Here is a 23,619-nt window from a genome sequence, read left to right on the forward strand (position 1 = left end):
TAGATGCTTGGAAAAAAAAATACTAAACAAACGTAATTTGCGAACTATTGCTGGCCTAAACAATGGGTCCTGAACGAGTACCCGAACAGAATTTGGGTAAAAGACCCGACTCTAAGCGAAATGTGTCGGGCAGATTACTAGACCGCGTTCCATAACAGAAAATAATGCATATCCTGCAGTTGGGTAAGATACTTATATTTGGCAGAAGCTGATCTCGTGAAGCTCAATCTAATAGACCGAGCTTTTTCGGTTTACGAAACCGACGCAACGCTTGATTGGGATTCAGAGACTTTTGCAACTTTTAAAACCTTAGGAGAAGTGGTTGGTTAGCGATATAAATCATGCACTAATCTAGTCCAGACGAGAGAGTAAGACACTTTTTCGAGGTATAATGGATGAGCGCACAAGTACCTACGACTGCGATTAACTGCCGATCTCCAAATAAAAAGAATGAAACTGTTGTATTTATCGTCACTTTATTTGTAAAGCTAATCCGCGATCCAGCCTTGCCTCTGGACTTTCCATACGAGATGTACTGATATATCTTTTTCGTGAAAATTTGCTATTTTTGTGCTGGTGCGAGTATGCGATGTGCCACACCTGCAGAGTTTTCTTTCGACTTTCAGGTTTTCTTCGACTTAAAATTATAGAAAATTTAAAGAAATTTGAAAGAAAATTTTAATCCATCTGCCAAGTCGTATTGCTTCTAACAGTCGTCTGTTTTCTTGTACTATCATATCTCCAGGGTCCAGATGCCACGTATGGGGATCAGTAGGAACACTTGAACCCATCTGCCAAGTCGTATTGCTTCTAACAGTCATGAGTTTTCTTGTACTAACATATCTCCAGGGTCCAGATGCCACGTATGGGGATCAGTAGGAACACGCGATTGTCAAGCAATCGCACAAAGTGACAGTTTGCGAGAGATTTTAGGGTAATGAAATTATATACAATATTTTGATATATCTGGCGCATAAATCGTTTTTTTGGGCCTTAACCGAGCTCCTCCTTCAACTTGTGATGTGCGTGGCTTGATGTTGATCCACAAATGGAGAGAACTTACAATTTTATATCACCTCCGAAAGGCCGATTGTTTTTTCTTAGAAGAAGCTTTTTCATGGCAGTTATGAAATTCTTGACTATTTTTTTTGTTTTGTTTTTTAAGAATGGAAAACCATGCTGAAAATATTCTACCGATCTCACGGAAAGCACTTTGCAGTGGGTATAAAATGTTGCATGACACCCAAACATAGATATCTTCACTTCCCTTTTGCATTCTTATTTTCATTTTATTTTTTCCACCACCACCAAGTCATCACCGATTCATCACATTCCACTGCTACTGCCGGTGGTCCAAACTGGACTTTTTTTTTTGCTAGCCCACATCTTTGCCATCGCTTACGAGGTTGTTGCACGCTCAATAGGCGCGACTGGCTGTTGCACACTTAGGCGCCACTCAGCGCTGCACTTCGCCGTTTACTTTGCATTTTTCTACACATATTTTAAGCCACCCACCTTCTTCACATACATGCATAGTATGTACATATGTATGTGTGTATATACCTGCTTTGTTCTACGACAAACATATAAACACTTTACGTAACTTGGCTAAAAGGCGGCTCTAACGAGGCTAAAAACGCGCTTATATTGAAGTGCATACATAAAATACACATATACATACATACGTAAGTATATGCGTGCGTGTATGTGCATGCGGATATAGAGATATATGCAGCTATCACGCGTTCTAATGGTTTACTCGCATAGAGTGGATAAAAAACAAACCAAACCAAAACAAAACAAAAATTAAAAACATTTTATGTGTGTATTTATGTGTGTATGCGTGTGAGTACACGTGCACTTACCACTGTGATGGGATAGAATGGATTTATGATGGTGAAGAGTAGAATGTGATTTGGCCGCGTAGTTTCCGGGCGTTTCCGTCGCAGATCATCATTGGATTTGTTGAGTAAAGCCTGTTGCTGGCTCTGTTGTACGACCGCCTGGAAGAAGGAGAGGAAGGCAAAAACCAAATAAGAATCAGCAAACAATGTGGCATTAAAAAAGTTGTGACTGCTTCAAAAAATATGGAGCAAATTTAATGAAAAATATTTTAGATATTTTTTTTTTTTTTTTTTGTTTTACCATTTGAAATGCTTTTCTTGTAACGAGGTTATATTTTGCCCCCTCATTGTTTTTAATTACTTCGTTTTTTAGTTTTTTCATGTTTTGTTTTTGCTTCGTTTTTGTTACCGAAAAACATTTCGCAATACAAATTTTATGTTTTAAGCGCAACTACCTCCTTGCCATGATTAAAAAATAGGTTAAACCAAAATGCAATAAATAATGTGGAAAATGTATGAGGCGAATATCCACAAAAACAAGCGCAAACCAAAAATGTTTAAAAGCAAGTGTTGCACGAAAAAACCTATTTTAAATTGCAGTTGTGCGCAGACTAGTGGATTCAGAGAAAGAGAAAAGAAAAACACTCACGGGAATTTTGTTTGAGGACAAATAAATTTTACTCAATTGAAAAAACCTAAACTATTTGTAACCAAATGCAAAGTGAAAGACAAATGAAACCAACAAAAAATATTATTTCTCTAATATTTGAGTGGCCTAAGAATAAAATATACGTTTTAATAAAAATTAAATTAAATTAAATTTAAATATTTTATATTTTTTAGTTCGTTGCGAAATTGTAAAAGCAACACATATTTACACATTTTGACTATTTATTTATTAGGGTGTATACCTATGAAATGAGACTTTTTTCAATTTCAAACATTTATTAACAAAAAATGGTTACAAATTTAATCTTCAAAATAATAGCCATCGCTAGCGACACATTTTTCCCATCTCTCAGGCAATTTGTGGATGCCGCGCCAAAAAAATTGGCCGTCTTTGATAGCAAACCAATCATCGAGCCATTTTTTGGCTTCTTCGTGAGAATTGAAGCTCTGCTCGGAAAGTGCGTGGCTCATCGATGCAAACAAATGATAATCGGAAGGTGACAAGTCTGGTGAGTAAGCCGCATGCACCAGCGGTTCCCAATCGTACGTCTCCACCAATTCCCGGGTCGATCTTGTTCGATGTGGCGGTGCATTGGCATCAAGAAAAATTACTTTGTGACGCCTATCAGCATTTTCTGGGCGTTTTCGGTGTTCAAATCGGCCAATTGTCGTTGGTAGCGTGCACCGTCAACTGTTTCACTTGGTTTTAATAGCTCGTACCAAATCATACCACGCTGATCCCAGAAAACACACAGCATTATCTTGCGGCCGTATCGATTTGGTTTGGCCGTTGTTTGTTTTTGGCTTGTGGCCGGGCGGACCATACGATCGTTTACGCTTGGGATTGGAGAAACACACCCATTTTTCATCACCCGTAACGATTCGATTCAAAAAAGACTTCCGTTTGAACCGGAAGAGCAGCATTTCACAAGTGGTTTCACGATGTCCGCAAATCGTAGTTTGAAGGCACGAAGTTTGACATTTTTAATAGAGACAAAAATGTATTGTTGTATGAAACGTAACAAACAATGAACTGAATATTGTTGACAGATGACAGACAAAAAAACAAGACATTTTGGAAGGTTTAAAAACATTCCTAGCGACGTCTATGGACTAATAGCTTAAAGTCTCACTTCATAGGTATATACCTAATATTTTTTTTTAATATAATTTTAATTTTTTTTTTTTTGTAAAAATGTAGTGCATTCTATAATAAAGGCCATTAAAATCCAAGTCTTAAACTTTGTTAAAAATGCAAAAAATTTTCATTAAATTAAAAACAATGAATCCATTTATGGAACCAAATCAAAACGCACGGCACAAATAGGAGGAGGAGCACGGTCAGACACCCAAAAAAGGCCAAAAACCCAAAAAAAAGTTTTAGTTGATACAAAAATCTCATTCAATTTTTGTAATTTGTTTCCCTGATGACTTTAATCCTTTTCTGCATATACAAAAATTTCTTAAACAAGTTTGTTTATTAGTTTTTTAATTTTAAATATTTTTGTTTTATAAACTTGTGGTGCATTCTAAATATAATAAAGATCACATAAATCCAAGTTTCAAACTTTGTTGAAAATTCAAAAAATTTTAATAAAATTAAAAAGAAAATGTTTACATAATTTTAGAAATATTTCGGGTACACAGTTTTATAGCCTATTAAATTTTAGTACATCAAAGTACACTTCATGCATTTTCTCCAATTAAAAAGGACTTTCTTGCATGCGTTAAATGAACGAAAATGAGCAACACGTTAAAAAAATTAAAAATTAAATAAATGTAAGTTTTAAATGTCTCTTCTCTGATGGTTTTGCGCATTTGCTCTATAAAAAAACAAATTTTTCGTTTAAGTTCCAGTTTATTAATTTTTTTAATTTTAAATATTTTTTTATAAAAAATGTAGTGAATTCTATAATAAATACCAAATAAATCCCAGTTTCAAATACTGTTGAAAAATAAAAAAAATTATTTCACAATTTCTAGAAAAAATTTGAGTGTGCTGTTTACAGCCTACCAAATTTTAATGTAATAAAGTGTAAGTTTTAAATGTCCCAAGAATCTCTTTGATTTTTGATAATTGATTTCTCTGATTAATTTTATGTATTTTCTCCATATGAAACAAAATTTGGTGCTTTCTTTAAATGGAATAAAATGCGCCACTTGCACAATATTTTGTATACAAAAATTCAATGGCCAATAAAACTGCATACCCACATTTTTACTAAAGATTCTAAAAAAGAAAAGAACTTTGAAATTCGCATAAAAATTATTTGGATTTTTTTAAATTTTCTACAAAGTATGAAAATTTGAATTAAATGGTTTTTGTTGTAGTATGAACTAAATTTTTATAAGAAAAACTTAAAAGAAATTCAATAGTAAATAAGTGGTTGGTATTATTGGAAACGCCTATACTTCCTCCAAAAGAAATTTGTTAGTATTTCAGTTTAAGTTCTCCCCTAAAAGGAAGAAATTGCTTATCAGAAGGCTAAGTGAAGAGAGAAGTGAAGTCCCTTAGATTCAGTGTTAGTCTAAATCCAAGTCAAACTTGACATTCCATTTAACAAAATCTGCATCATTCCCCGAAGTCTTAACCGAAATCGACCGAAATATCGACTTAGGGCGAAGGTGGGCAAAATTTTTGAAAGGAATGGAAAAAATGCCTCAAAAATTGCTGTCACAATCTCCATGCATTTGTGTCAACAAAACATAGAGTATTAAAGTATTTTTCTAAATTTCCTGTTTAATGCAAAGCACGCTAAATCAGGTGTAGTTTATAGAGGTACGAAAATTGGGTCATATCCGTACAAACTGAGCATTAGCTTAAAACCTCCAAGGTAGTCATGAGATACCGCACATCTCTTAGCGAGATGGCTGAGTCATTTCACCTAAAGGTAACATGGATTCCTAGCCATTGTGACCGTGAGGGTAACCGCAGGGCCGATGAACTAGCGAGACGTGGCACCAAATTGACTGATGAGTACACAGGGAATGTCATACGCATACCCTTACAGACTTGTAAGCTATTTATTCTTGAGGAAATCGCAAGAGCAGCGAATCGTCTGACAATTGTGGCCGGATTTCAATGCTAAACACACAGAATCGCTGCTAAGCTAAAATAAGCACAGTCTTAGTATACTGAGTTCACTTATAGCGGGACACTGCCTAATAGACGGGCAGAAAAGGAACAGAGGATGGGCGTGCAAGCACATGACTTCAGCAGAAGCTGTCTAGATGAAGAAGAGGAAGAGACGATTCCACACCTCCTGTGCCAGACGTCGGAGATTTGCCCTTTTAGGCAAAGAATTTTCAAATGAATTGGATCTCAATGCTGTAGAAATCAGCGATCTTTTAAAATTTTTGAAAAGTACACAATGGTTTTAGGAGAGATAAGGACAAGTTCTCCACACGGCATCACAATGGGCTATGAGCCTGAGTGTACCCCACAGTGGACAACCGCTTCCACCTATCTCGGGGGCAGAGTTTGAACTCATATAGGCAAGTAAATAAATTTTTACACGAAAAATGGCCCTTTCACTCATGAAACTTGAGTCTGAGCTAAAGCTCGCTTTTAAAGCTTAAGGTTCCAAAAAGGTTGTCAAAATTTTGGATAGAGTTTGAAACTTCGTGAAGTAGGTCATGCACTTTGTCCAATCAGAATACAATGAAGTGCCAATATTTCAATCTATTAGGTGCTAACTATGACATCCAGGTGGCGCCACAACTAATTTTTGGTAATTTTGATAAAAACAATAGGCAAGTCAAGTGTTGGCCATACTCCTAGGCAACCATTTTAGCCACAAGTAAGTAAATAAATGATGAAAGAAAATTGTAGCGAAAAATACCGCAGCAACAACTTGTACCTGTGGTCAACTAACAATAAAAAAATCGGATGTGCCCTAAAAACTTGCATACCAAATATAAAAATTTAGGTGAAACGTGCCACACAATGGGGAAAAATGGCAAACCAGAGCAACCACAGAAATATGTTGACATAACAGTATATTAGAGTAGAAACATTTATTAGAAAATGGATGTCATAGGTATATGTACTACATATGTATGTGCACGTGTAGTATTAGTTCATTACTACACCTTTCTACCATCAGCTCGCTTGAAAGACGTCAAACAACTGTCAATCAATTGAAAACAATTTAGTTGGTCATGAGGAAGAGCGAGTATGCGGGAGATGGAAATCGATAAGCAGGAACGGGGAAAATATACATTTCAACAATTTTGTTCGACATGTGTGTTACAATGTACTTTTTTATAAATAGGTTTTCTTAAAAAACAAGACACTTTTTGAAGCAGAAATATGTCTTCCACTGATGAACATTTTTCCGGCATGTCAAAAATCTAAAAGTAAAAATTAAAAAATTAAAAATAAATAATAAAAAATTTAAATACTAACACGAAATACCATTCCATTGAGTATGGAATGTGTCAAGGTAACTAGAAAATGGTGCTCAAAAATATTGATTTTTTAATAGCATAACTTTAAGTAGTAATTTTTCCTTGAACTGATGTGGATGGAATAATAGAAAGTATTTATGCATTAAAAGCGACAAAAGCAGCAACAAAAATTCACACGAGTCGGCAAAGTATGCACAGTATAGAAATTTTAGAAAGTAACTAGTTACGTGGTAAGGGTTATGGGTTATGGGTCCAGTTGCACGAAATAAAATTTTGGAAAATGTAAACATTATTGCTGTTGAAATGGCAAAACAGGAAATAACTACTTGCAAAGTAGCTATTTGGGAACCAGTTGTAATATTTAGGCAAAATATATAAAATTAGCATGCAACCATGGTACATTATATTAACAAAAATATCATAAATCCTTGATTAATTAGCCCACTAGAAACTTCAAATATAGAAATTTTAGAAAGTAATTAGAGACGTAGAAAGGGTTATGCGACCAGTTGCACGAAATGCAATTTTGGAAAATGTAAACAATATTACTGTTGAAATGGCAAAACAGTAAATATCTAGTTACAAAGTGGTTATTTGGGAACCAGTTGTAATATTTGGCACAAAAATTTGGAAAATGTAAACAATATTGCTGTATAAATGGCAAAGCAATAAGCAACTAGTTACAAAGTAGTTATTTGGGGGCCAGTTGGCGCATTTATGCCAAAAAATTAGCCGCAATCACTTTACCCTCTATGCATAGAACTGTCTTCAATCTATGATTAAGTTGTAGTACCACTAGAGGCCTCAACAACAAAGATCCCTTCCCCATAACACCTTACCCCATCTACATGACATCTGCACATTTATAAATATGATATTCTGTAAAGCTTCTCACCACCTCACCGGCCACATTTAATTAAACATTTTAAACAATTCAGTTAATAGCCCATTTCCCTAGCTTACCACACACAAGAAATCACAAATTTGTTTGCCGCATTGCATAATGTAATAATTATATTAATTGCCTCAACACTTCTATTTATTTATTTTTTTTTTTTTTCTAAATCTCAGCAACGTCTAATATCTTTTGTTTGACGAGTTTTACATTTTTTTGCTTTTGTCATTTTCCCTATTTTTCTGCCCATTTTTTGCCGCTTAATTGCCTGCCATTACCTCGTTAAAAGCCGGTCAAGTCAGCATTGCTTTGTGGCATGGCTTTTTGCTTTGTGACTCAACTGAGATTTGTGTGGAGCATAAAGGAGGAGAAGTTATGAAACAAAATGTGGGGAATGGCAACAAAAAAAAAAAACAGACGTATTTGTCTAACTGGGCCTTATGTCGCTCGACAACTTATTTTATTTTGTACAGGAAACGTTTGACATTATTACGCAATGCGCATAATAAATAGAGTTTAATGGGTAGAAAAAAAAAAACCTAACAAAAACGTAAAAAATTTGCCAACTAACACAATACTCGTGAGCTTTTGAATAATGAAATATATAATAGCTCACACACATTTATGCATTTGAAGCGATTTCTTGCGGTAGTTTCTCCGTGCAAAGAGAGAGTGAAGTATTCTTTCGCTTCTTTTGGTCTGTGCTGGGATAGGTGCGCCTCAAATTAGCTCAGCGAGAGCGCCAACAGGCAAAAACGCAGAGTCCTGCTGTCCGCAGAGGATCAGAGGCGCTCGGGAAGGATGTCCAATTCGAATCCATCCTATGAGACTTAACAGAGTTTTGAGTTCATTCTGAGGTAGTTGAGTGGGAAATAATGATCTCAACGTTTACCGCTAAGCTGCACTGCTATCGCTGGGTTACAGTTCAGTCATATAGGCTGCCATTTTTTAACTGTGAGATATTCACCGAACGCATATATTTCTTATTAGCCCGCAGAGTTTTTCAACCTACAACTCCTAATCACCATCTTGCGAATATCTCCTTTGATTTTTGCGCACATTTCAAACATATCCAAATGAGAGAAGCAACGGCCGTAGCTCGGGAAGAGCAGTGCTATTTTGATAGCTCAAATATCGGTCTACTTTCATCAGAGTCATAACCTAGGTACGTCCTATATACAGGGTGGCTGATGAAAGCCGCTACCAAAAAAAAATTGAATAACTTTTTTTCTTTTTAAGTTATCTGTTCCATGTTTTTGTTTGTTTTAATTTGCAGATTGATCTTTAAAATTTATTAAAATGGATAACTGGGGCACGCAAACAAGAATTTGGATAGTCCGCCGCTATCACGCACTGGAGTCCGTAGTTTTGGTACAGAGAGAGTACAGGCGGATGTTTGGCGGCGATCCCCCGAGCAGATGGACCATAATGAGACTGGTGAATAATTTTGCTGAGCAAGAAACAGTCGCAAGAAGGCCTTATCATCGAAACCCACCAGTTCGGACGGAGGAAACGATCGCTGCTGTAGCTGCAGCTATACAAAGCAATCCAAGGGTTTCAACAAGAAGCTTATCTGCTCAACTTGGTGTCAGCCGACAGTCTTTGCAAACAATAATGCACAAAGATTTAGACTTATTTCCCTACAAAATTCAAATGGTTCACAAACTGAATGCAGCAGACTTGCCGATCCGCTTGGAATTTTGCCAGAAGATCCTGCAAATGGTGGAAGAAGACCAAAACATGTTAAACTGCCTTTTCATGTCTGATGAGGCCCATTTCGATTTAAACGGCAATGTGAACAAACAAAATTGCCGAATATGGAGTACTTCTAACCCACAGACACTCCACGAGACGGAATTGCATCCTCTTCGCGTGACAGTGTGGTGTGCGGTTTCTTCACGCTGTATTGTCGGGCCTTATTTTTTTGAAGAAAATGGTCACACCGTTACGGTTACTGGAGACCGTTATTTGAAAATGCTGAAAGAATTTTTCTATCCAGAACTACGCCGAAAGAGAATTCCTTTCAACTCTGTGTGGTTTCAACAAGATGGGGCAACGTCTCACATAGCCCAGACTGTCATGACAGAGTTGCGACGAAAATTTCCCAATAAACTGATTTCAAGAAACTCCGAATTTCGTTGGCCCCCCAGGTCGCCAGACCTTACTGCACCTGACTTTTTTTTGTGGGGTTTATGTAAACAAGAAGTTTATAAAACAAAGCCAACAAATTTGGATGAACTAAAACAATCCATTCGGGCAACAATTGCGGCTATTCCTGTCGCAACTCTCAAAGCAGCAATGAACAACTTTTTACTAAGATGCCGCACTTGTGTCAACGAGCATGGGGGGCATTTAAATTCAATTATTTTTAAAACTAGTTAAGCTACATTTAATAAAATTTAATGACCTTCAACTTGAAAAAAAAAAAAAAATGAATTCCATACACTAAAAAAAAAGTTATTTGAGTTTCTTAATGTAGCAAAATTCATCAGCCACCCTGTACCAGCAAGGGGTCAAAAAACTTAGCTCTTCAGGTTGAGGTAAACGCTTTATAACTATGCTTGGACTAGGATAATACCATAAAGTTACTTCCAAAGCGGATATGGAATTATGTGCTCACAGTGGATGCTTGGGTAATGAAGTGGCAGATTTTCTCACCAGCAAAGTAGTACCCCTGGAATTAACACGTATGGTTTGCCATAGAACTTCATTTGGTGAAGCAATTATATTTGGAAAAAAGGGAGGTCTGGCATTACAGAACGAATACCGAGGTTAACAAGTCAAAGTCTGCATTCCGGAAATATTAGTAAGGAGATCCAAAACCCAACAGGCACGTTGGCAGAGTAATCGGAGGCTTTCTGGCTTGCCATTGCAGAGTTGTGAAACAGAGGTGGCTCTCTTCTGAAATAATTTTCAGTGGTTGGTAACAGCCTCCCGACGATATACTTAACGATTGTACCGGGGAGCTCGGTACTCTGACGTTAGATGGTTTAGTTGGGGTTAAAATACTACACTGACGGGGTTAGGCTTTCGATGGTTCCTCTTCATAAAAAATCAACAAAACAAGAGTTAGGTTATGAAGAGGAAGAAATAGCAGCGCACATACATAAGTGACTGTGAAACTCTCACTAAGCCCACAGATACCCAGCAGAAAGGGCTGCAAGCCAAAATACTTTACTTGCATGGTTCCATGAAGGCTCAAAATCAAATACTCGTTTACATAGATTTGTTATAATAGATCAGTTTTGTTCGTAGTGCCTGAATGACTTGCGGTCTACTCTAAGACTTATCTGTCTATCATCGATAATATCTATACATTTCTATAACCTACCATTTGCTTTTTCCCTTCTCATGGTCAGCGTCCTTTTGATCTGCCCAACTGAGTCAACATCCTTGCATCCATTTTACCCAACCCAACCTCTCCCGAAATTTCATTACTCCTTTTGCAGAGTGCAAAGAACAGTTAAAGCCGAAGAATGATTTGCAATGATTTATGGTCGAATCGGTATGCGCATTTCTCTCTTTTTTTATACAAAATTTGCATAGTCTGTAAGCATCTTAATTACTGCCATACATTAGAGTTAAAACAAAACCTTTTCTGTCCAACGCCCAACTGCAACCCTTTCACTGCTTTTATTTTCCGAAGTATTATGTATTTTATTGGTACTTTGCGGCAGCTTTTGTGTTCATTTTTCTACTTTCTTCACAACTTAAGATTTCATATTTTTCCTCTACTTTTTTTTTTTTTGGTTTGCTTTATTTAAGGCGGAGCTCGGAGTTACAGTTCAAGCGCCATTATGACCGCGACAAAACAAATGCTTGACCTCATAATTTTATGCAAGGCAGCAGGCTTTTAGCGCAGAAGTTGGTTATAAAAAGGCCATAAAAAGGAGGGAAGAGTGGAGGAATGTAAAAAATTTAAATAGAAGAAGTTGAAGTAATGATGCAATAAAAAGATAAAATCGCAGTAAGCCATATAACGATTTCTTTTGAATAACGCTGAGTGGCAAAGCTAAACAAAAAAAACTGTAGCAGAAAAGCTGCTACTCTACTTAGCAACGCTCCGAAATAGAGTAAAAGCAACCGTTAATGACTGTTGCAAAGTGCTGAATTTTTTTGATTTTATTTTTTGACAATTTTCTCCTTTTCGATTCGATACATATAGATATTTTTCATGGCAATAGTTTCGGATTTTTATGGCTCTATTTAGTATATTTTTCAAGCAAGCGGCATCCTCATTTCGTGCGTCATTAATTTTTGACAAGCTCGAGAAAAAATTTACCAACAAAAATGAATTATGATTAATTACTTAGTAGAAAACTAAAAATAAAAGTCGATGGAAAACGAAATATTGGTCCAATCAAGCAAGCTTTGAGAGCAGCATTCTGTTTTTTTTTTCGTTTGTTTTCGCAAAATTAAAACAGCTGAAAAAATGATAATTTCCTTCTTCCTCTTTTTGTTGTTGCTTCAGAAGTATTAAAACTGTCCATAAAAAAGAACAAAAGCGCGAAACAAATCGTTATAATTAAGGAAGAAAAAACAGAAATCAAAAACACCAACAACAAGTTCTAAATCGAAGGAAAAAATTAAAAAAAAAAAATTTAAAAATATTAAACAAAAATCAAAAACCAGAACAATAAGAAATATTTATTGCCGCCCGCCCATAAACAAGAACAAAATAACTCAAACACGGCGAACGCCACCGCCCCGCATTTTATTTATTACCAGACGCGCGCGACTATGCGGCCACTTCCAGTGCAGCGCATCGCATCGCAGCGCAGCGCATCGCATCGCAGCGCAGCGCAACAGAACGGAACTAGTTGTGCGCGAATTATTTTATTAAACGTGATTTTAATGATTTTATAAATAATTGTATACTTGGCTAGCTGGTGAACCACATAGCGGGGTGTGTTGCGGCACAGCAGCAAATGCAAAAGCAGGCGCACGCTCGGCGTACTCGCGTATGAGCCATCTCGTCGACATCGTCATGGTCGTGTGCTGCTCAGCAATTAATTTGCAAAATATTGTCAATAAAATTATTTGTATGTATGTGTTTACGTTTACATGCATATTAACATTTATATTCACATTATAATTTGTATATGCCGTGCGCACACTTCGCCCACTCCTCCGCCCAAGTGACTACAGATGACGATTTGTATAACGACTCATCCGTGAGCCGGCCGTGAATAATGAAAATTATGAGTACGAAAATTTATGAAAATATATTTTCTGTGTATGTATGGTTGTGTGCATGCATGTATGCGATACACAAAAATTTGTCATATGCCAAAAAAAAAAGTGAAATACGGAAAATATATTGAACAGACTGTGAACAAAGTTTGCCATAGCCAGGAAAACGGCAAAAGAAACAGGGTCTGGTAAGAGTGGCTGAGCAGTGAGTACGAAACAGCCGACATTTAATAGTAAAAGTAGTTTTACGCAAGTCAATTTATTAAATGTCTCTCTCTTCTTTTTCTTCAGTTCAACAGTTTACTTGTTAGATGAGAAAAGGGTAATTTTTTTATACTTTTTTAATTTATTGTTATCAATTACACTTTGCGACAAAATGGCACATTGGAAAGACAAGAATGGGATATGGCAATTATGAAATAGGAATAGAATATTCAAACACCTGTCAAAAAAAAAATATTATAGTGTATTGAAGTTCGCTTAATTTGGTCTCTATTTGGTGCAAATTTAAAAAAAAGGTCGGATAGAACTACATTTACCATTAATATTGCCTTGAAGAGTCTATAATAGAATGTAATTACGCATATTTTGTTGAAGCCTCTTAGCCCAATATTTCTTACGCGTGTAGGTTATTTGACTCTTAAAAAATAATTTATAAATCTGAAAAATAGTAAGTTTTTAGGGTCATATCCGTCGACTTCGGATATTTCTTTTAAATAAAATAAAGCAGCTAATTTTTTTCTGTGTATTATTTTTATCGCAGGCGTTTTTTGAGAAGACCAACAGGGAAATTTTACCATAGATAATTCTTTGGAGTATTGTATGAAAATTTTTGAAAAAGAAACAACTTTTGGGAAAGAGATGCGGGGTAAAAGTGTGTACAAAAATATTTGAATGTCTACAAAAAAAATTTTGTGTCCACAAAAATTATTTGAATGTCTACAAAAAAGATATAAATATATTCTCAGATAGCCAGGCGGCAATTAAATCAATGAATGCGGCTATACTAAGATCAAAGGTTGCACAGGAATGCCGAGCAGCCCTAAATGATATGAGCGTCGTATTCAAGGTCAGCCTTATTTGGGTTCCGGGACAAAGAGATTTTGAGGGAAACTGTAGAGCTGATGAGCTAGCCAGAAAAGGTACTGCTCTTCAACTGTTCCGTGATAAAAGTACCATTTAAATACCTTTGGCCACGAGTAAATTAATAATAAAAAACAACATTACTAAAGAGGCCAATAGGTCATGGGAAGAATAAGATACATGCGTAACAGCCAGGCTACTATGGCCGCAAATAAACAAGAAAAGGACAAAGGAATTGCTTAGCCTCTCAAGAGAAGCCTCGTTACTTGTGTCACCGGCCACTGACTATTTGGAAGGTATTCCTTGAGTCTAGGAGTATTCTCCCATGAATATTGTAGAAGCTGTAGAGATGAGGAGGAGGTAGAAACAGTAGAGCACTTCCTTTGCAATTGTCCAGCCTTAGCTAAAATCAGAGCAGGTTGTCTAGGTAAACACTTTTTCAATTCTCTTACAGAATTATCTGGCGCGGGGATTAGACCAATCCTGCGCTTCATAAGAGCCTCAAAATGGTTTCATGAAAGTAAATAAACAAGGTTCCCGTGTCGCACAGTGGTATCCCAACGGACCTGTGAGGTCTAAGTGAGTTGGTCATACGGACCGACTACCACCATAATCTAACCTAACCTAACCTACAACAAAGATAGAATGTTTACACAAATATTTGAATGTCTACAAAAACTTATAAACACTGTAAAAATGAATGCTTAAATAGCAATTTCAATATTTATAAAAATACTAGCATTCCCCAGTGGGCTTCGCACCACCATACATAAAATGTTTTTTATATTGAATCGTCTGGCGTGCTCCCCAATTGGTGTTTTATCGGCTTTTATTATTGTATTATTTTGTGGTCATCGGTGGGCATCAGATCGAGTGCCACTTTGAACAATTTCACCAATTCATTGTGTTGATGGAACATTGTTTGCAATTCATTCACGATTGATCTTCTCGTATTCGTCGAAATTGCACAGCGCTGATCTAATTCACGATTATCATCACCAATAAAATATATTTGCAAAAATTGATGGTCACCATCTGGGAATAGTAGCAAAGACCCAGCTCTATGGTATATTTGGCCTTGAATCTGTAAAGTTCGAGAAATATATGTAGATAACGGATCTGAATTTTTAAAAACATCGAACACAGGGACGGCACATAAATTAAATATGATATTGTTTATTCCAAACGAAGTAATAACCTTAAACGTCGGCATAAATCCATTTCTTATAATATTTGTAGCTCCAAAAGATGTCATTTGAAAGCATGAATTGTATTTTTTAATGTTTAAGAGGAAATGCTTCGACGTTGGTGAATTGCCAAAAACCAATGAATGCAAAGGTTCTGGCGGAAGTTCTAGCACCGGCAATTTGACTTTCTCACCAGCACAGCACATACCAGGCGTTTCGTTTCTGAATTTAATTGCTTTGCAATGCTTACATTCTATATTCATTTGGCCAATGTAGGCATGCATGCTGTAATCAATGGTGGCATCGTAATTGAAAGACGCGCGGTCCATTTGACGTATATCATAAACGGACGTACGCCCACGACGGTTTCTTGGTGCTTCACTATTAACCGACTGATTTCTCCGTCTGTGTCGTTGTGTTTCCACTTAATTTCATCGAACACGATCTTCTTCACTTTGTGATCACATAAAATGTCATAACTCAGGAACGGCTGCACCGATTTCAATCAAACCACCTCCTCAAAGATAGAAAAGAACTCTAAAATTTTTGTGTCAATCGGTTCGGCGGTTCTTGAGTTATAAGATTACCAAGGAAATGTAACTTCTTTTTATATATATAGATTCGAATATCTAAACAACAAACTACGTATAAAACAATATTTGAGTGCCTGCAAACATGTTTCAATATCTACACCTACATCTATTTTAACATCTACTAAAATATTTGAATGACTACGAAATATGCGAATGCCCACAAAACAATTGCAATATCTACAACAATATTTGAATGTCTACAAAAATATTCGAATATCTACAAAAATTTGATAATGTCTACACAAATATCTGAAAGTCTACAAAACATTATGAGCGCTGAAAAAATATTTGAATCCCTTCATAGCCATTTCAATATATACAAAATTATTTGAATGTCTAAAAAACTATTTGAGTGCCTACAAAAATATTTCAATGTCTTCAACAATATATGAATGCCTAGCCCTACAGCTATTTCAATGTCTACAAAAATATTTCAGTATCTACAAAAATATTTGAATGTCTCCAAAAATACTTGTATGTCTACAAAAATATTTCAATATCCACTAGAATATTAAAATCCCTGCAAGACAATTTCAATGTCAATATATACAAAATTATTTGAATGTCTAAAAAACTATTTGAGTGCCTACAAAAATATTTCAATGTCTTCAACAATATACCTATGAATGCCTAGCCCTACAGCTATTTCAATGTCTACAAAAATATTTCAATATCTACAAAAATATTTGAATGTCTCCAAAAATACTTGTATGTCTACAAAAATATTTCAATATCCACTAGAATATTAAAATCCCTACAAAACAATTTCACTATATTTAGCAATGTAGGACTATCTGCAAAAAATGCATAATGTCAAAAATTGTTGTAAGAACTCGAAAAATATTTGAATGTCTACAAAAATATTTGAATGCCTACAAACCAATTTTAATATGCGACAATATTTGAATGTCGATAAAATATTCGAATATCTACAATAATATTTGAATGTCTACAAAAATATTTGAATATCTACAAAAATATTTGAATGTTTACAAAACTATTTGAATCTTGACAAATGTATTTGAATATCTACAAAAAAATTCGCAAAATTTTTCGTTACATGTATGCATATTTTGATCAGTTATGTATGTATTTTAACCGTTTTTCCCACTTATTCGGAAAACACTCATACCAGCTTCAACACTCAATTTAAAAATTTGTCAGCGAGTTAAAATTTTAAGTTGTAATTTGAATAAGAAATTTTGCTATTTAAGATTTTAACAGCCTGATAAATTTAAAATTGGTTGTTGAAACCGGGTATCAGATAGATATTCTAAAACCTCTTGGACGATAAACAATTTAACCTTACATGCAACAACTTTGACACTTTTACTACAATATTTGGCTCTAGTACTTTAATCTTGGATTGGAATTACTCCGCATTCAGGCAATAAAATTGCAAATGTTGCATAGTGTAATGGGGCTCAAGTGGAAAACTCTTTTGCATATAACATCATTGGCAATAACATAACCAGTAAAGTGTTCATAGACATTCCTTCAAGCGAAATTGTGGCAATAATAATTATAATTGAAATAAAAACCACAACAACAACAACAGAATGCACACACATATGCCGCTCACAACTAAATAAAATAAATGTCCGATGAAGAAAATTTAAGAAAATTAACTCATGACTAAGCAACGGTTGCCAAAAATTAAAAACCAAACAAAAAAACAGGCAAGCAGCAACGCACGCTCCGCGCCTGCCAATTGAACCGCTAATCTGCATGACAACAAAATGCGCCGGCGTTTTGCTACAGCTGCATGTGAACATGAGAGTATGCTAACAAATTGGCAACACAGAAAAACAGTTATCATTATTATAACAACAATATTACAAAGGGCATATGAAATAAAACAAATGAGGAAGAAATGGAAAGGGGAAAATAGAAGAGTGTAAAAAACAGGAATAAATTTGCATAATGAAACAAGCACTTGTCGCGCGTGGTGAGCGAAAAAGTGTATGAATTAAATTTGGTTTTTGATTTTGTTTTGTTTTTCTCCTTTTTTTGCAATTTTTGTGAATATATAATTTTACGTATTTTTCATTCAAATTTTTGCTACATTCCACACTCTCAACCATTCATTCATTTATTCATTCACTCAAATTTTTCAGAGCGCCCCTTGTGCCTGTCAATCCATATCCATCCACGCAGCTTAGCCTGCGACGACGGCTCACACACCAAGCAGTTTGACGTCGCCGACACACTTGTTCACATTCACTCACGCTTTCGCTACTCAGCTCATCATCAGCAACTTCTTCAGCATTTCACTTAAGTTTTCTTGTTGCTTTTTATGTTGTTTTTTTTTCTGTCGCTCTCTGTGGTCTTTCATTGCTTGATTTGTTATGAATCTAAAGATTTGGCATTTATAGCCATTCGATTTGATTCATTGCGCATTCATAATTTATAGCCAAAGCATCGATGTATACACAGGAGGCAGTCGGCAGTCAAGCAACCAACCGGCTACCCAGCCAGCTACCAGTCAAGTCACTCAGTCCCCAACAACAACAATGATACGCAACTAAACAGTAGCCAAAGCAGCTGAGAGCCAAATGAGAAGCCAACAATAATTCAAATGCCTAATAGAATGTGTTGTGTAGTTCGAACTATGCACGTGCGTGTGTGTGTTGTGTGTTATGCTTCATCGATGACGATGATTTGATTGTGATGCTGATAACGCGTTGAGCTGAATATTTGGTAAAGAAGTGGCAGAGAGTGAAGATTGGAGTAGTGCGGGAGATTAAGGAAAAGAGAAAAGAACAGCGCAGTTTACCGATAAAGTGGTCGGAAGATATTGGCATGAAAGAGAGAAAGGGAGAGGAAAGCCTAGCAGCAGCATTATGCTGAAAACAGTGAAGACCGCACGGAATCCCTTACCGCATGCCCTTACCGTGAACAAAAACTCACCCCCGAGAACAACTGCGTTCTTTTAATTACATATTTACACAATACATCGGTTTGTGTGTGTATGTGTTTGGTTGTATCTACACAATGTTGCCATTGATATTTTTGCTTACACACTTTTTCACACATCCGCGTTATCACTTACAATTTTTCATTGCTTAATAAACCAAAGCCAAAAACCAACAAATGCAAATAGTTCATTTATCTATAATTAACATTATTCAACAGTGATTTTAAGTTATTTTAACAAAAATTATCATTTTTCTAAGTTTATTTTGTAAATGATTTCGAAATGTACTGCTTGGCAACACTGTGTGGTGAGAGAGCAATCAGCTGGGTCGGAATTACGGAATTTTTTTTAATAATCGTGAAATAAAATCTACGGTACGGTACGGTATACGGAAGGAAGGAACTTTTCGTTTACATGGGGTTCTCATTAGTTTGATCGAAACAGCTGAGTCGGAATTGCGTTTACGGGCCTCACTGATTTCAGCATTAGAATGCTGCCATCAAGTGTGTATAGGAAATTACGTAAATTTCAATATACATACATTCAAATATAAAGACGTACGTTGGTACTTCAGTATACAGAGGCGCTCACAATAATAGCAGTGCGAAATTTTGCAACGTTTTGACTATTGATTTATTTTCTATTTACTTTTCTTTTATAAGAATACATTTTTTTTTTTTTTTTTTTTTTTTTTTTTTTTTTATTTGTTTTTTAATAATTTTATTGTTTTATAAAAATAAAGTTCAAACTACAACGAAAATCATAAAACTCATAGTTTCACACTTTGTGCAACATTTTTTTTTAAATTTTCATCAATATTTCGGATTTTTTTTTCGAATTCTGGGTATGCAGGCCTTTCAATTTTGATATGCAATGTTGAAGTTTGAAACTGCTCAAAATTCACACATATTTTTTGGTAATTTTTTTATTGAATATTCTTTATATGGAAGGGAATGCATCACCCCGTCAACAAAAAATTGTCAAAAATCAATACAAATTTTGAGCTGCTCTAAACTTACACATTATACATAACTCTATATTGAATGAGCACAAAACTGCATACCCAGACTTTTTCTTAAAATTCGGCCTAAAAAGTTTAAAGTCTCGTTGAAAATTTGTTGAGTTTTTTTAATTTTTTACAAATTCTGAAGCTTTGAGTTTTATGGTTTTTGTTAAAGTTTCAAACATATTTTTATAAAAAAAAAATTCCAAAAATTCTGCCTAAAAAGTCTGAAGTTTCGTTGAAAATTTGTTGATTTTTTTTGTTAATTTTTTTCAACTTTTGAAACTTTGAGTTTTATGGTTTTAGTTACAGTTTGAAGTATATTCTTATAAAAACAAGATCCCAAAAGACGTCCTAAAAAGTTTGAAAATTTGTTGAGTTTTTTTTGTAAATTTTTAACAACTTTTGAAGATTTGAGTTAAATGGCTTTGTTGTAATTTGAAGTATATTTTTTTAAAAAATATTTATCTTTTATATAAAAAATAAATAAATAGTGAAGACTTTGCAACATGCCGCATTACTATTATTATGAACGCCTCTGTATGAACTACATTTTCTATGAATTATTTCATATTTGCTTATGAATTTAATTTTAAAGTGAAATCAAGATTTTTGTAAACATTTCTCAAGTTTTTTTCCACTTAAAAAAGTTATTTAAGTGAGCCATTCAGGCTTGGAATTATTTGTGCAAAAAAATTAAAAACATTTAAGCGGCAAAAATGTGTATAAATTCCACAAAAATTTGCTCAATGAATTGGAACAGTTGGAAGTAGCGAGAAATTGTGTGTAATTGAAATTAGTTGAACAAAACAAATTTGTTCATACAGTTCAATGGTATAGCCGGCACTCGCAGATGCCACTCAAAAATGTGGGCAATTATGCTTGCGAGAGAGAAGATGGGATTTAATCGTACAAGCTCTCTCAACCCCTCCTACTACTATCAACCTACAAACTGATATCAAATAAATTTGCAAAATTTTCCATCTAAATAATCAATTAAGCAATAAAACTGGCTTGCGCTCACGTTTTTGTCCCATGGCTAATGTGAGCAGTCTATGTACATATGAATGAGATGATGCTTAAGGGCACATTGTTGTTGTAACAGCAGCGACATAATTGTATTGGAATCATGGTACAGCGTTTATTATCATGAGGCCAAGTCAACGGGCGTGCAAATCGGCAAAAACAATTAAGATAGATTAGATTAGATGGCAATCCCAAAAACGATGGGGACTCACTTGAGCAGGCAAAAGCAAGCCTCCATCGTAGTATTCACACGAATGAGGATAGAAAAAAGGAAACTGGTAAGAAAGTTATTCCAAGAAGGTTGGTTAGGAAATACGCGCAGAGAAAATAAGAATATTCCACAGACAGCTAATGTTCAAGACTGACGGTTTCCATTGTATGGCGCAAAAGTTTGGACGATGACAACGTTCGATGCGGCGATCCTTGGAGTGTTCTAGAGAAATATTCTACGGAAGGTTTTTGGAGCTTTTCACGTTAGTGACGGCGATTATCGCAAACGATGATCATGTCGTCTGCATGGGTATAAACGATCCAGTTCTGAAAGTATTCAATGGAGTGGAGAAATACTTGGTTTCGCTTAGTGTGTCGAACTGGCTGAGTTAAACTCAGCTAAAATCGGTTAAGCGGCTATCGCGATAATTAAAAAGAAGACAGTTCTTTAAGCTCTGTTTAAAAATGAGAAACAAATCTGAATCTTGCCCTCGCGAAAGCAGAGCAGACGAGAAGTAAATATTCCCACGACAGTCGGTTCTACGTTACCGGAACGACGCGGATGTATATCCGGCACTCAAGCAGCATTCCCCGTACATGAATGAAGAATGCAAATGCTGCTACAACAACAACAGTAAATGTTCCCATGGCAGTAGCTTTTGCGTTACCGGAACGACCCAAATTTATGCCCGGCCAAGGGCTGTTCCTGGAAGGGCATTCTCTAACTTTTATGGGGAATGTTTCTGCTATTACAACAACAAAAACTAGTTGATGCTGATTTAAAGAAAGAGTGGAAGGCACAGAGAAGGCACACATAGTTATGCTGAGTTTCATAATCTTCTCATTATTGGATGTCCAAGGGGATTTCGTAGCCAGGATCAAATCTTAGTACTTTAAATTGTCGGAAAGCGCTATTGAAGTTCCCTTGATTGAGGGGCGTACCACTTTAAAGGCTTATACCGCCCCGCAAACAACGGTCACTACCTAGTTTTAGTCAGAGTCAGACTACGACTATGACCTCTGTCTCCATAGCTAGGATGGGCTCTGGCCCAGTGCTCGTTTTGCCACTCTCTTCTGCAGCCATCAAAGCCACGGTTAGCAAATGGGTTACCACAACCCACAAGCGAGCTTGGCAGGCTAAGAGAGGCTGCAGATGGACTAAACTGATGTTACCTGTCATATCCGATCGACTGTCGCAAATCCTCCTGTCAGTAAGCAGAAGGGGCTGCAGATTGCTGGTTGGACTGATGACGGGCCACTTTCTGTGGGCGAAGCACATGTAAAAGGTAGGCATCTCAGACAGTGCACTCTGCCCAACATGTGGAGAAGAGGATGAGACGGCGGACCACTTCCTGTGCGTCTGCCCCGTCTTCGCTAGAATCAGGCTCTGATGGCACTAATGTGTTAAGAAGCGACTGGCTGCTTGGCACCACAAGATCTACTCAGATTTCTTCGGAGATCGAGTAGATTTAAAGAAAATTAAAAGGGAATCCAAGTGTAGTACAATGGACTTATTGTATCTGAGTGGTGCACTTGCTTGTTGTCCTGACAAAAAAAAACCTAGTTTTAGGACTCCAAGAGATGCCACAACATTCGGGTAGCTTGTTCGCTTCAACTCCTCCTCGTTAACCTCGAGCATGTAAGATTACGAGAGCATCACCTTGATGAGTAGCCCTCCTGCTTATCAGTCTGGCCAGAGGCATTATCTCAGCGGACGAAAACATAGTCGGTTGAGATTTCCCATGCTACGCAATTAGAGCGGGAAGGCGTTGTTACAAATCACTTTTATGGCGCTTAGTTTACTTTTTTAAGTACTTTAACTCCACGACAGTAAGCGAAGAAGGATTATTTGGTGCAGCAACCGAATTTGCCAGCCTTCCTTGCTAAACCTATACGGCTCTGATCGAGCCCTCACTGTTGGAAAACAGCGCCTCCGCGTTGTCGAAAACTCAAACGGTCATGCTTCAATCGATCTCTTATGGCCCTCAAAGATACCGCTCATCAATGTCAATTAAATTAAAATTGTCCAAAGCCAAGAAAATTATCTGTCGACATGCAAAAAAGGGACTATCACAGCCATCGAAAATTATTTATGCATTTACGCGAATATGAGTGTGTGTGTGTGCAATAGAATGCGCGCATTTGACACGCTAAATTCTCATTCGCCATTAAGAATGACAAATCCACCGAAAATCTTTTGCTTCCCACACACTACTCATACACGCTTACCTGCTCACACACACACGCTCACATATGTTGTACATATGCCCGTACGTTGAGTAGATAAACATTCGAGTAATTAAGAATTAAATTTTTGCCATGATAAATTTTCTATGAATTCACTCAAAATCAAAAGCGAAAGCGACATATAACTCATAGACCAGGCCGCCAAGCAAGCCAAGACACAGAGGCAAGCAGGCAGGCATTCAGACAGATGGAAATAACCACCGACGAGTCGATATGCAAGCAAATGCTACTAAAAATATATTCTAAATTTCTGCAAAGGGCAAACGGATAGGCCGCGGGGCCGGTAAACAAAGTTGCATGAGCGGTCATTCGGCTGCTAGACAAACACACACACATACATAT

At 36.2% G+C, this 23,619-nt stretch overlaps 1 protein-coding gene across 9 annotated transcripts in view; it reads right to left on the reverse strand.

Moving 5' to 3' along the window:
* LOC128867610 (heterogeneous nuclear ribonucleoprotein L) overlaps positions 1-23,619 on the reverse strand; it is a 277,829-nt gene that overhangs the window by 231,668 nt on the left and 22,542 nt on the right. For all 9 annotated transcript variants that reach the window (XM_054109012.1, XM_054109014.1, XM_054109013.1 and 6 more), the window contains exon 2: positions 1,866-2,003. In XM_054109012.1, coding sequence (XP_053964987.1) covers positions 1,866-2,003 — 138 coding nt within the window. The remainder of the gene's footprint in view (positions 1-1,865; positions 2,004-23,619) is intronic.

This window comes from Anastrepha ludens, chromosome 6 (genome assembly GCF_028408465.1).
Source record: "Anastrepha ludens isolate Willacy chromosome 6, idAnaLude1.1, whole genome shotgun sequence".
Lineage (NCBI taxonomy): Eukaryota > Metazoa > Arthropoda > Insecta > Diptera > Tephritidae > Anastrepha > Anastrepha ludens.